General features: G+C 50.6%; 1 protein-coding gene across 3 annotated transcripts; it reads right to left on the bottom strand.

The window, feature by feature from the left end:
• Positions 1-475: 475 nt before the first annotated feature.
• Positions 476-13,475, bottom strand: LOC122750598 (cytochrome P450 2S1). Of its 3 annotated transcripts, none has more exons than XM_043997349.1 (9): positions 13,278-13,475; positions 11,257-11,419; positions 8,940-9,089; positions 8,488-8,648; positions 7,869-8,069; positions 6,608-6,743; positions 3,171-3,358; positions 2,472-2,613; positions 476-914 (listed from the first exon to the last, which is right to left on the bottom strand). In XM_043997349.1, the coding sequence occupies exons 1-9, from the start codon at positions 13,458-13,460 to the stop codon at positions 733-735; spliced, it is 1,506 nt and encodes a 501-aa protein (XP_043853284.1). In that variant the 5' UTR covers positions 13,461-13,475; the 3' UTR covers positions 476-732. The 3 variants fall into 3 exon arrangements, with proteins under 3 accessions (XP_043853284.1, XP_043853285.1, XP_043853286.1); XM_043997350.1 differs by having other exon boundaries at positions 12,600-13,419; XM_043997351.1 differs by lacking the exons at positions 11,257-11,419; positions 13,278-13,475 and adding an exon at positions 12,600-12,729.
• Positions 13,476-13,945: the final 470 nt, after the last annotated feature.

The following is a 13,945-nucleotide window of genomic DNA, read 5'->3' as shown; positions in this document are numbered from 1 at the left end:
GCAGAGGAATGGAACAGAGGCGAAGATGGAGCTGCCCTTCTTTGGATGGAATGCAGCTGTGGGTATTTGGAATGTTAGTGTGCGGGTACGACTAGACAGAGAAAGACAAGATAATGTGTGTGACCTTTTGTGTGACCTTCCTAACCATCAGAGGTGGCCCTAAGTGCAATGGGCTGCCTGGGCACAGGGTGGGTTTCCCTCCCTGGAGGTCGGGGCAATCAGACACTAGATGAACCTATCAAGGTAGTCAGAAATCTGGCTCAAGTAAGGGTTGGACTAGGCAGCTCCTGCGGTCTTACTCTGAGGTTCCAAGAGACTGCTAGGGTGTGTCTACAGTGTATCCTAGGGTGTGTAAAGGAGAAGCAGTGGCTTGTGGACTATGGACTTAGGGGGAGAAGATAGCACCCAGAAAGGGGTAATAATGCCTGGCCCATGATCACAGAGGTAGGTCAGGATTTGAACTCACACCCTCAACTCCAAATTGGCAACAATTTCTTATACACAGGAAATGGCTAACAAAGGGTAGGTTGAATTGAATAAATACAGGATGTTGGTTTGTCCGCATTGGTGAGCAAAGCTGGGGATCTCCAGAATGTATGAATCTACTCCAAGGTCTTTGTTCGCAGGGGGACCTTAGGGAGCTTGTCTCTAACCCCCCTGGGTCCATTCCAACTGGGGCACCAGTTCATCAGCCCTGGGGGGGATGGGATCTCCTGCTGCCCTCTCAGCCAGTCAGCGGGGCCTGAATCGAAGCTGGAAGGTTGGAGGAATGTTGGCAAAACCACCGATGGCTGGCCGGAGGCTCAGAGCCTCTGCTGGGGATGGACTCTCCAGGGAGAAATTTTGGAGGATGGTGGTGAAGAAGAGGAAGAGTTCGGTGCGGGCCAGGCCTTCCCCAAGGCAGATGCGCTTTCCTGGGGAGGAAAAGGAGGAGGGGGTGAGAACAAGACTTGACCTCAAGATGGAGACATCATAGCAGCTGAAACTGGGAAGGACCTTAGAGAGCATCTAGCCCAAACCCCTTTCTTTTATTATTATTATTTTGCTGGGCAATGGGGGTTAAGTGACTTGCCCAGGGTCACACAGCTATTAAGTGTCTGAGGCCGGATTTGAACTCAGGGTCTCCGGAATCCAGGGCCGGTGCTTTAACCACTGTGCCACCTAGCTGCCCCCTCCTTTCCTTTTTTTCCCCTTAGGCAATGGGGGTTAAGTGACTTGCCCACAGTCGCACAGCTAGTAAGTGTCAAGTGTCTGAGGCCGGATTTGAACTCAGGTCCTCCTGAATCCAGGGCTGGTGCTTTAACCACTGTGCCATCTAGCTGCCCCTCCCTAACTAAGTCCCAGAGAGGGCTTGTTCAAGGCTACAGAGAGCAAGCACTCTGACCAAGATCTGAACCTGGGGCTGTTGACTCTAAACTTGGTGATCTCTACCCTATTCCATGTAGTCACTTATACTCTGTCTTGTATTTATCTGTCTTCTTGGCTCATCTCCAATACACTGTAATGGAGGAGGGCCTGGGTATGCCTCCCCTTTATTTGTGTGTGCCCTCCCTACCCCCAAACCCAGCACAGGGGCCTGAACAGGCAGAGACTAATAAAGACTGATGGAATGAGGGGGTTTGGGGCTCCTTTTCCCATCCCTTTGTCCCTCCCCTTCCCTCCTCTCCCCTCCCCCTCAAGTCAGAAATATCTCAGCTTCTCTCTCCAGCCTCACTTCCCCCTTATCTCCTGCCCACACTTGCCCTACCTAAGCCCTTCCCTGATTGAGTCACCCCCTCCTTCTAATCAACCTCATACTTCCTCCAGCCACTGAGCCGGCCGCAGAGACCTGAAGTGCCCAGAGCCAAGCTCAAGAGCTTGTGCTCAGGTGCCCCCCCACCCCCACTTTGGAGGTCCCTTCTTTTCTTCCTGGTGACACAGGGATAGGGAGGCTGGGATACCCATCCCTACTGCTCCTGTCGTGGGGCTCCAAGGATGAGGGGAGTGGAAGGCCTAGTTAGCCTCCGAGAAGCAAGTACAACACAGAAATCCTGAGTTGGAAGGCAGTTCAGAGGCCAGCTACTCCAATACCCATCTGATCAAGCCAGGCAAGGGAGCCTCCAGCCTTGGCTTGAATCCTCAGACATTCACCAGCTTTGTGACCCTGAATAAGTCACTTACTTTGTTTGCCTCGGTTTCCTTCTCTATAAAATGGGGATTAATAGCACCTATCTCCGGGGGTTGTTGCTATTTGTTAAGTGCTCAGCACAGTGCCTAGCATAGAGTTAGCCAGCTAGCATCATTATTACTTTACCCCTTTGTACAATAAGGCAATTGGACTCCAGTCTTCCAAGCCCTCCTTACTGATAGTCTATGGACCAGGGGATCTGTGATTCTGGAGGAGTATTCAGGGCTGGGGCAACTCTTTTGAGCATGCAGAAAGCAGGCCTGTCCCCCCCAACCCTTTCCCAGGCTTAGCACATTGGAGATACCCAAGGAGAAAGGCAAGAAGGCCTCATTTTTCTTGAATTGGCCATCAGCATCTAGGAAGCGGCTCGGGTCAAATTCCTCTGGACGCTCAAAGCATTCCGGGTCATGTAGCACGGAGCCCAGGAGTGGGAAGACTTCAATGCCCTAGGAGATTGGGGCGGGGGGAGAAAGGAGGGAGTCAGGGTTGCTTAGAACTTTCCCACCAACCCTGCCGAGGCCTTGTGCCCCCGGCCCCACTAGCAGCTGGGCTGAATGCTGAGCTCAGCTTTCTGCTGGGCCAGCATTTGGTGACCGTGGGATCTGGGGGGAGGCTTCATTCCCCATTCCTCCCTCTGGCTCTTTCTGGGTTTCTAACAGTGTCTAGAGCTGAGTTTCAGGGTCTGGAGGAGGCAGCTCTGTCCAGGGGGGGATGGGAAAAGGGAATCTGAGCTAATGGAGGGAGCAGAGAAATCAAGAGAGGTGCCCATGCTTGACTGTGTGTGTGCGTCTGAGCCTGGGTAGGTGGAGAACACAGGCCCATGTCTGCTCAAGTCTGCCTCTCAATGGGCATCTGAGGGTGTATGCCAGCTCCCCTCCATCTAACCCGTTCTCCCAGGTCCCTCCTGCTGGGGAGGGGGCTTCCTCTACTCCCTCTAACTAGGCCTGAAGGCGGGGGGGGGGGTGTCTCTCCTCTTCTTTTCCCTGCCCCTCCCGACATTTACCTGGGGCAGGTCATAGCCCCGGAAAGAAGTGGGCTTTGTGAGGGCACGGGGCACCCCCATAGGGATGAGGGCCAGGAACCTCTGAACCTCATGCAGGAAGGCATCAGTGTAGGGGAGACGCCCACGGTCTCCCAGGCTGGGGGCCCGGTCACGTCCGAGCTCTTGGCTCAGCTCTTCCTGGATTCGATCTGTAGCGGAGAAGGGAGACAGGAGGAGAAAACCATGTTCAAGCCAGAGCCCAGGGACAAAGGACACAGCCCTCTTCACCTCTCTCTCCCAAACCCAGGGCCCAGCCCTCCTGCACCCAGACGGGACGTTTAGAGCCAGAAGGGCCCCTTAGCAGTCACCAAGGTCAAGCCTTCATTTCACAAAGAGGGAGACTGAGGCTCAGAGAGAAAGGGACTCAGACCAGGCTCCTTCTACTCAACCCGCTGCCTTCCTGTGGTGGTCAGCTGTCTTCCCTCCACTCCAGGTGGGATCTTTGTACATATACAGCCCTGGGTCTATCTTTAGATATTAGGCTTTGTCTCCTCTGTTAAAACATAGATGCCCCTGGGGGTGAGTGCTAGAATGCCTTAAGCCTTATATATGGGGAATTCCTTCCTTCCTCCCTCTCTCCCTCTCTCCTCTCCTTTCCTTCCTTCCTTCATCCTTTCCTCCCTTTCCTCTCTTCCCCTCCTCCTTCTTTTCTTCCTTTCTACCTCCTTTCCTCCCTCCACTCAGTGGCTAGAGCATAGGCCTGGAGTCAGGAAGACTCATCTTCATGAGTTCACACACTAGCTCTGTGATCCTGGGCAAGTCACTTAACCCTGTTTGCCTCAGTTTCCTTTTCTGTAAAATGAATTGGAGAAGGACATGGCAAACCACTCCAGTATCCTGGCCAAGAAAATCCCAAATGGGGTCATAGAGAGTCAGACACAGCTGAACAATAATATTAAAAATAAATAATTGGCTAATATGACAAAAAAGGAAAATAATAAATGTTGGAGAAGCTATGGAAAAATTGGAACACTAATGCATTGTTGGTGGAGCTGTGAACTGATCCAACCATTCTGGAGAGCAATTTGGAATTATGCCCAAAGGGCTATAAAGCTGTGCATACCCTTTGACCCAGCAATACCACTATTGGGTCTTTTCCCCAAAGAGATCATAAAAAAGGGAAAAGGACCCACATGTACAAAAATATTTATAGCTGCTCTTTTTGTGGTGGCAAGGAATTGGAAATTGAGGGGCTGCCCATCAATTGAGGAATGGCTGAACAAGTCGTGGTATATGAATGTAATGGAATACTACTGTGCTGTAAGAAATGATGTGCAGGCAGATTTCAGAGAAACCTGGAAGGACTTGCATGAACTGATGCTGAGGGAGATGAGCAGAACCAGGAGAACATTGTACACAGTATCAACAACATTGTGTGTTGATCAACTGTGATAGACTTGATTCTTCTCAGCAATACAATGGTCCAAGACAGTTCCAAAGGACTCAAGATGGAAAAGACTCTTCAAATCCAGAAAAAAAAAGAACTGTGGAATATGAATGCAGATTGAACCATACAATTTCTTTTGTTTTTGGTGCTGTTGTTTTTCTTTTTTGAGGTTTTTCCTTTTTTCTCTGATTCTTCTCTTATAACATGACTAATACAGAAATAGGTTTAATGTTATTGTAGATACATAACCTATATCAGATTACTTGCTGTCTTGGGGAGGGTTGAGGGAGGGAGAAAAATTTGAAACTAGAAATCTTTTAAAAACAAATGTTGAAAACTATCTCTACATTGTAACTGGAAAATAACAAAATATTTTTATAATTAAAAATAAATAAATGTCCAACCTTTATCCTTTATGATCCCTTTTCGTCAAGTCCACATCTTCCTTCAAAGCATGACCCCTACAGGAGGCTTCCTCATCCCTTCTGCTGCCCCAATTATTACAGTTTTCTTTCTCTTAAAATGACTTTGTATGGATTTCTCTGGGCCCACGTCATACATAGTGTCCCCATGGAATGTAAGCTTCCTGAAGGCCCTTTGCACCTCTGATGCCTTGAATACAGTAGGTGCTTAATCAATGTTTTTTTTTGATTTTCACTGAATTGGCCCATCAGCTCACTCTGATGTACCACAGAACTGCAGAACATCAGTACTGCTGGGCCCTTGGGCTTTTTGCAGCTTCAGAGACTGAGGGGTGATAGATTCAGAGTTGTAAGTGACCTAAGGGGTGATCTAGTCCAGCTCTCTTAGTAAGAGACTTCCCAAGGTCACACAGGAAGCAAGCAGCAGAATCAAGGCCTCTGTGCTCCAGTCAGTATAATAGCCCTGGTAGAGCTAGCACCTCAAGGATTGCAAAGCCCTTTGCAAGTTATCTTATTTGGTTCTGGTCCAGAATGCTGGGAGGAAGATGCTTTTTTTTTTCCTTTGGGATGATTTTTATTTAGTTAATTGTAAGCAGTTACAAAAATGAGTTTAATTGTATTGAAATTCAATATTGTAGGGCAGCTAGGTGTCGCAGTGGATAAAGCACCGGCCCTGGATTCAGGAGTACTTGAGTTCAAATCTGGCCTCAGACACTTACTAGCTGTGTGACCCTGGGCAAGTCACTTAACCCCCATTGCCCTGCTAAAATTAAAAAAAAAAAGAAATTCAATATTGCTTATAAAATAACAGATCAAAATAATTTGACCAAATTATCCACAAAGAAAAAAACCAAATTAGATAAAGTATGTGTATTGTCTTGACAATAATTAAAAAGTGTGTATCATCCATCAGCACATGTATCTGGGATAGACATTGAAACTGCACAGTATTCTGGAGCCAGAATGGAATAAAAGATTGAGAATATGCTGGATTGCATTTGGGAAATCTCATAGTGTTTTTAATGAGATAGGCACTTCAGTCCAAAACAAAGACACAACATTTTAACGTTAACATCAATGATAACATTAACATTTTCAACGCTAAATGACTAAATGGGATATAGTCTAAGAGCAGCAGAGAAACGTATGGTCAGTCATATCCTGAAATATTATCAGTGAAGGATTACAAAGGTGAAATAATTTTTTGCTCAGAGAATATCATTAGACAGAGTGCCAAAAAACCAAAACAAAACAAGGCAAAAATGGCCAATATTGAAAGCAAAAGATAATAGATGGGCCCCTTGTAGAAGGTTTATGGGAGGCTATGAACAAGTCTCACAAATCAGCTCTGTGTTGTAGCCTGAGGAAGGTGCTTTTATTACTCTTATTTTCCAGTTGAGGAGACTGAGGCAAATAGAGGTGAAGTGACTTGCCCAGGGCCACACAGCTAGTCGGTGTCTGAGGTAGTATTCGAACTCAGGTCTTTCTGACTCGAGGCCTAGCGATTTCTTTGCTGTGACATCTATATAGTACCTCTAGGATTCTTGCTATCTGAGCCTATGGCTGTGGGTCACCTGGGGTGTACCTACCTTGGATCTCTGGGTATTTAAGCAAGAGCAGGAAGGCGTAGCTGAGTGTGGCACTGACTGTTACTGTCCCCCCAAAGAGCAGGTTCACAGCAGTCAGCAGGAAATCTGTGGGGCTAGACCCTGGGGCTTTTTCTTCCTGGAGGAGACATCAGGAAACAGGACTCAGAGAACCCCTTTAGGGGTTGGGGAAACAAGGTCGGCCAGGTTCTACCAAGGGTGATTCCCCAGGGGCGAGTGTCTGAGCCTAGCTCTCCAGTGGACAGAAAGCAAGGTTGGGCCCAAAGCAGCCTCTGTTGGCTTACCGAGGTGGTAGAGGAAAGGGACAGACAGACAGACAGACGCCCAGAGAGAGACTGAGAGGATCAGACTCAGACTCGGAAGGGACTGACATTCCTCTTCTCTCTTGGGGTCAGGCCAAAACGGTGGTTTTTATTGATGTAAGGAACTCTTAGTGTGGAGATTCCCTCCACCAATGCTGGTCTGCCCAGGCAGTCTTAGAGGCTTGCCTGGGCCACTGAGAGGTGGGGTAACTTGTGGAGGGGCCAAGAAGTTAGTATGTGTCAGGACTTGAATCCAGGTCCCCGAAGTCCGAGGCCAGCTCTCTCTTGTAGTATGATGCTTCTCTCCAGCCCACTCATGTTAGAAATGAAGAAAGGGAAGGCCAGGGAGTCACACACGTCACGTAGCAGAATGGGGATTTGAACCCAGATTTCCTGAACCCAGGTCTGATCCTACTGGTGAAAGGGAGGGAGGGAAAAGGAGAGGGAGAGGAAGAAAGGGAAGAAGGGGAAAGGGAGAATCATGGGAGCTTGAAGAGGCCTCAGAGGCCATTTTGCTCAGTTTCAGCATTCTTTTTTTTTTTTTTTTCAGGCAATGGGGGATAAGTGACTTGCCCAGGGTCATACAGCTAGTAAGTGTCAAGTGTCTGAGGCTGGATTTGAACTCAGGCACTCCTGAATCCAGGGCCGGTGCTTTATCCACTGCACCACCTAGCTGCCCCTCTTTGCTCAGTTTTATAGAGGAGAAAACTAAGGCTCAGAGAGGTCCCATAGTTTGTTCAAGGTCACACAGGAAATAGCTAAGCTGAATTTGAACTCAGGTTCTTATTCTATATTTGGTCTTGGACTTAAAGGAGAGAGCCAACATACCGCACACACACTCATATACAAACTCAGACACCCACACAGCCATAGACAGGCCCTTCCCTCTATGCCTCTCTCCCCATCCAGTGCCCCCTCCCCGGCCCCAACCCCAGCCATACCTGGCCCATTTTGATCAAGAAATCATCCACAAAGTCCCTGGCAGGGGCCTGAGGTTCCAGCTTCTCCTGGTGCTGCTGGATCTGGTCTGAGACAAAGGTTGCCAAGGTGCCTAGGTGATCTGTGAGCCGGCTATGGGGAGCTGAGAGATAGCGAAGGATGTCTGACAGGTAGTAGAGGGGACCCAAGAACATCTCACAGAGCTGAAGGAAGGAGGGTAGGGACAGAGTCAGCATTGTGGGAATCCCTTGTCTCAGTCGGAGAAAACACACAGCCTGCCTAGAACTGGGCTGGTTCTGGGAGGCAGAGAATGGGGGAGAGAGCAATCCAGGTAGACTTCTTGGAGGAGGGAAGAATGGGGCAGCAGCTTGGGAAAGAGGGTAGGGAGAAGTAGAATGCAATTTCTTTTTTTTTTGGTGAGGCAATTGGGGTTAAGTGACTTGCCCAGGGTCACACAGCTACTAAGTGTCAAGTGTCTGAGGCCGGATTTGAACTCAGGTACTTCTGAATCCAGGGCCGGTGCTTTACCCACTGTGCCACCTAGCTGCCCTAGGATGCAATTTCAAAGCACTTGCCTGTGTATTGTTTCAGCCTGACCTCTGCCCACCCCTACTTCCAAACCTGCCCCCATGGAGAGCTGATCTCCTTCAGGACACCACCAGCAGCAAGCACCACATCTTGGAATTTCTTATCTTTGTAGTCAAAGCGACTCCCAAAGAGGAGGACGCAGGTGACATTAGAGACGGCCTGACACAGGAGGAGAGAAGGCTCCAACAGGGACCCTGAAGGGACACATAAGACACAGCTGGTCAGACAGATGGGCAAAGCCAGAGAGGCTGAGGAACATCCTTAGGGCTGGGCTGGGCTTTCCTTGGTATTGGGTGTGGGTGACTTCAGGTGTCAGACAAAGGGAATGAGGCAACCCAGTGCAGGAGGAGATGCGAGGGAGGGCCAGGCATTCCTGGGGCCAGTCTCCAGAATACACTGGGAAGGATTGTGGTGTGAACCAGGGCCCACCAGGGGGCCAGGCCTACTGGGCCACAGGGGGATGGCTGTATTGAACTCCCCCTGACCTTGGGTGTTCTCTAATGCTTCTACCAGGTAGCGGGCTTCCTCTTGAATTTGCTCTTCTCCTTCCTTCTTTCCCATGCCCAGATTTCTTAGAGAGAGGGTAGTGAACTTCCGAAGGTATTTCCATTGCTCCCCATTGGCAAAGAAAACACCTGGAGAAGAATGCAGGAGTGAGCAAGACTAGAAGGCCCCGCCTCCCTTCCCCCGTCCCCTCAGGTAGTTGAAGGGAAGGGCAGACACAGTCAGGCCTCTTCCCACCCGGATGAGGGACCCGGAGATCCCTGCCCCTCCCTTTCCCAAGGAGCACATGACCCTCCAGGGCCGACAAGTTGGGACTTAGGCGAAGGCTCAATTACCTTCTTCCAGGATTTGACGTGTCTAGACCTGCTTTCCTGAGGCTACAGCCCTGGCTCTGATGCTTCCTGGGGGCGCAGGGATGACCCTGCTCTTTCCAAAGCTAAGAAAGCTCTATCCAGGCCCGAGGAAGGCCCAAAGCCCCAGTGGCTTAGAGCTCAGGTTCTGGGGCAGACTAAAGCAGGGGTCCAAGGACTACCCTCGCTGGGACAGCCTCCCTTCCACATTGGCTGTGGTGGGAAGGGGCAGGGATGATTTAAAAAGATTATTTTTTGGCCACAATGATTCTCAAAGATGATCTAATGAAACCAAAGAGTGGCCGTGATCTGTATGAAGAAGGCCTGTCCCTCTCAGGAAACCACAAAGATTTGTTTTCTAAGGGAGGAGTGGGGGTGGGGGGAGATAATGGGCTTCTTAGAATACTCACTCCCCCTTTCGTAGCAGGTCTTGGGTTGAAAGGGGAAAATTCAGTTGAAGGATTTATTGGTTCTAGGTTTTTTTCCCCCTTTTAATTCTCTATTCTTGGGTGGGATTACACAAGGTTTCAAATTATGCATGTTAAAAATAGCCAGGGTTAAAAAAAAAATCTTATCCAAGGTTTTAAAATTACCTATGTGTTTCTTGAGAACCCAGATTTAAAAAAAAAAATACAGTTCCAAAATGATGGTCTAATAAGCTCAGATGATATGGAAAGGAAAAGGTTGGGCTAGGAACCGCACCCCCCGCCCAACCCTCCCAGGTTAATGGAATCTAAGTCCTTTGGACTCCTCTATGTGACCGGAGGCTGGTCCTCAGTTTCCCCATCTGTCATATAAGACTCTGTGCTCTGATCAGCTAAGATTTTACCCATCTATGGCTTTAATAACACCCACTCGGCTGCTACAATGATTTTCCTGGCTCAATTACCTTCTGGTAATAACACTGGACTGGTCAACCCTGTCCTCAATATATTATTCTTCCCATGCTACCTGATTACCTCCAGATCCGAACATGAAGTCCTCTGTGTAGACTGCAGAGCCGGCCCCTTCCTACCTTTCCAGGGTTCTTGCCTTTTTCTCCCCTCCACACACTGCATGATGCAGATCCACTGGCCTCTTCTTGTTACCTGAACATAATACTTCATCTCCTGACTGCTATTTCACCTGATGCCTCCTGTGCCTGGAATTTTCTGCCCCCTCATCATGCAGACTCTTAGCGTTCCTGGCTTCCTTCAAGACAGCCCAAATCTCATCTGCAGGACCTTCCTGGTCCAGAGCCAAGCAGCACCCTTCCCTCTCCCCCTTTTGAAGCATCTTCCCCTCTGGGACTGAATTCTATCTCCTCTTCCTATCTCTATAATTATTTACATGTTATCTCTCCCATCAGACCAGGATCCTTAGGGCAGGAATCTTTCTTGGTAGCTTAAGGGCCTCAGCATGATGCCCAGCACATATTAATCCTTTTTTTTTTTTTTTAGTGAGGCAACTGGGGTTAAGTGACTTGCCCAGGGTCACACAGCTAGTAAGTGTTAAGTGTCTGAGGCCAGATTTGAACTCAGGTCCTCCTGAATCCAGGGCCGGTGCTCTATCCACTGCGCCACCTAGCTGCCCCCATATTAATCCCTTTTTAAAAAAGGCCCGTTGACCTACAAACTGGTGAAGGTCAAGGTTTTGAGAGTCCACTATTCTATGCACTCCAAGTATATGATGTTCTAGGATCCCAAAGTTCAGGGCAATTCACATGATTCAGAACTGGAAGAGTGGCCCTTCCTTTCCTTGAGAGCTGAAGTGATTTGCCTGAAGTCACACAGAAGCCCCAAACAAAGAGCCAGGATTCAAAGCAAGGTGCTGACTCTCAAACAGGGGCTCATTTTGTTGTCCCAAGGTTTCCCTCTCCCATGGATCCATTGGCCTAAGAATGGAAGATTCTGCAAGTAGCATATTTTCCTGGAGACTTCTCAATTTCTAAGCCTTGGGCAGCCCATACCATGCTCATTGAAGGTCTTCTCCAGTGTGGCCACTTTCCCTCGACCAGCGAATGCCTCTGCCTGGTCCACCAGTGCTTCTTTGACGGCCTCATAACCACTGAGGATGACTACTGGTCGGGAGCCCAGGTGCACAGTGAACACAGGGCCGTACTTAGCACTGAGCTGCAGGGAGAAACAGTCACTGGAGGCCCGAGAGCCCAGCTCTCTCCCCCATCTCCAAGCTCCTCCCTCCTAGGTGCCTGGTTACCCCTATTCCCAGGTCTTGGTGACATTCTCCCTTCTTTCCACTGTTCCATCTCTCAGGTCTTGCCACCTCCCCATCCAACTCCCTGGTCTATTCCTCCTCCCAGGACCGCCCCTCAAAATCCTCCTACTGCTCACGACGTGGTTCAACTGGCTCTACCTCCCCTTGCCCACCCCAATGTCTCAGTCCTTTCCTCCTGGGGCCTTCACAGCTCGCTGATCATAACCCTCCCAGCTTTAAATTCAAGATTTCCCCAAGTCTAGAGCTGATAAGAGCCCTAGAGTGAAGTATGATTCTATCAAGGTAGAGAGAGTGATTTCAGAGGCGCACAGGCAGTAAACAACAGTCAAGATTGGACTCCAGATATATCCCCCACATCCCCAACCCCATGCGCACCTGGAGTCTCAATTGATGGCCATCTCCAGATCCACTCCTCCCCTCCCCCATCATTCTGCCCCTCCCGGGTCTCCAGCTCTCTCCTCTTAGGGTCATCAGATCTTAGTTTAGAGCTGGAAGGGGCCTCAGAAAGCAACTGGTCCAATGCCCTCATTTTACAGATGGGGAAACTGAGTCTGGAGATGCCAAATGATTTATTTGTCCAAGATCACGCAGATAGAAAACGGCAGGGATGGGATTTGAATTCAGCTCCTTTGAACCTAGAGCAGGGGGTCTTCACCTCATTCACCCCTTCTCGGAATCACGTTTTTTAAATAATTGAAGGAAATGCTAAACTTCACTTGGAGGGACTTCCAAATAAAGGTGTAATCCCTCCCCCTCTCCATTTAAGCTCGGGGATCTGCAGAAATCCATGCCCAGACGGAGCTCAGGTTAAGAATCCCTGCTCTGCAATCAGTTCATTAGACTGTGTACCACGTGGCTTCCTAAGCCCACTTTGGGGAGCTCAGGTGCTGGGCTAGCCTCGGGAGATCTCTTCCCCGATTCCGATTCTCCCGGGGTCCCTCCCACCCCCTCCCCGCCGGGTCACTGCGCCTTCCCAAGGTGGCGCAGCCAACCTTCCCATGGGGTACTACAATCCCCTTCCCCCCGAGCCTCCCCTCTACCCCACTTCCCAGGTATCTCTGGCCCCAACCCCAGCACCTGGAGCAGCCCAGGGTACAGGGCCCCCGGCCACAGCTGGCCCAGATTCCCCAGCAGCGGCAGCGGCAGCGGCCCCGGGGGAAGGCGAGAGAAGCGGCGGCCCCGGAACCCCAGGAGGAGGACGAGCAGCAAGAGGAAGAAGAGGAGGAGGGAGACAGCCCCCATGCCCAGCGCCATCCCGAGCTCGGAGCTGGGGAGGGCGGGGAGAGGAGCAGAGACGCTTATAAAGACGTCCCCCAATGGGGCCCCGCCTGCCCGCCGCCTCTGGAGGCCACCGGGATTAGGCCCCTCCCCGACCCCGGGCGAACGCCGGGGAAATGGGGCGGAGGACCCTCGAAGTCCCGCGGAAGGATGCGTGGGGGCGCGGGGCTGGGCCAGGCCGAGGGGGTTTGCAGGCCGGTACAGGCCGGTACCACCGTCGGGCTGGCTCCTGGCTGCCCGATTGCTGGCCGGACACCTGACGCCGGGAGGACCTGCGGTCCTAGCTAGCCCGCTCCCCGCCAGCAGCAGCAGCGGCGCCGGATTTCATTCCACCCCGGGACGCCGCCACCGTGGGACGCCGCCACTGTATGCTGCAGCTGCCGGTACTCTCCGCTCTCCACCCCGCCCGTCACCTGCTTTTCTCCATGTTTCTCTAATGCAGCAAATCGGGGGACCGGAATTCCTGCCCGGCTCTACCTGCAGCTCACAGGAGGACTCTGGGCAAGTCCTTGACCCTCTCTGTGCCTCAGTTTCCCTATGAGCACCAGGAGCGGTTTGCCTCCCAGTTCCGCAGCTTCTGTGGTACCGTGACCTCCAGACACCTTTCCCCCGCACCCCACCAGGGCCTGGCCGGACTATCAACAGAGGCCACGTGAGCATAAGGACTTTGAACCCCTGTCACCCCCGCCCTAGGGGGCCCGCCCCTTACCTGCAAGCTATTGGGCCTCAAATTCCATTCCCCTGTTCTGGAGGGTGGCTGCTGGAATATCATTTCACTGCTGGGATTTGGAGATTTTAAAAATCCAATCCAGTCAATGTACAGAGGGAGAAACTGAGTCCTAGACCGGGGAGGCTTAAAGCTGACGGCCAAGTTCACACAGAGGCCACCTGGTTCAATTTTGGCCCCGCTTCTTACAATCTTCCTAATGCCTGGCGCATAGTAAGTGTTTAATAAATGCTTTCTTTGTCTGCTCCCTGTGTGACCTTGAGCAAGTCATTTAACCTGTTTATACCTCATCTGCCTCATGTATGAGTGGGCTGAACTCTATGCCTTCCTGAACTAAAGCCATGATCCCGTGATCTGGGGGCATAGCCTGATGTCTCCTTTGACTCCGTAGAAAACTGTCAGATAGCAACCCTTATTT

This window comes from Dromiciops gliroides, chromosome 3 (genome assembly GCF_019393635.1).
Source record: "Dromiciops gliroides isolate mDroGli1 chromosome 3, mDroGli1.pri, whole genome shotgun sequence".
Taxonomy (NCBI): Eukaryota; Metazoa; Chordata; class Mammalia; order Microbiotheria; family Microbiotheriidae; genus Dromiciops; species Dromiciops gliroides.
Note: the sequence above shows the minus strand (reverse complement) of the source record. Positions and strands in the feature narration are given on the sequence as shown.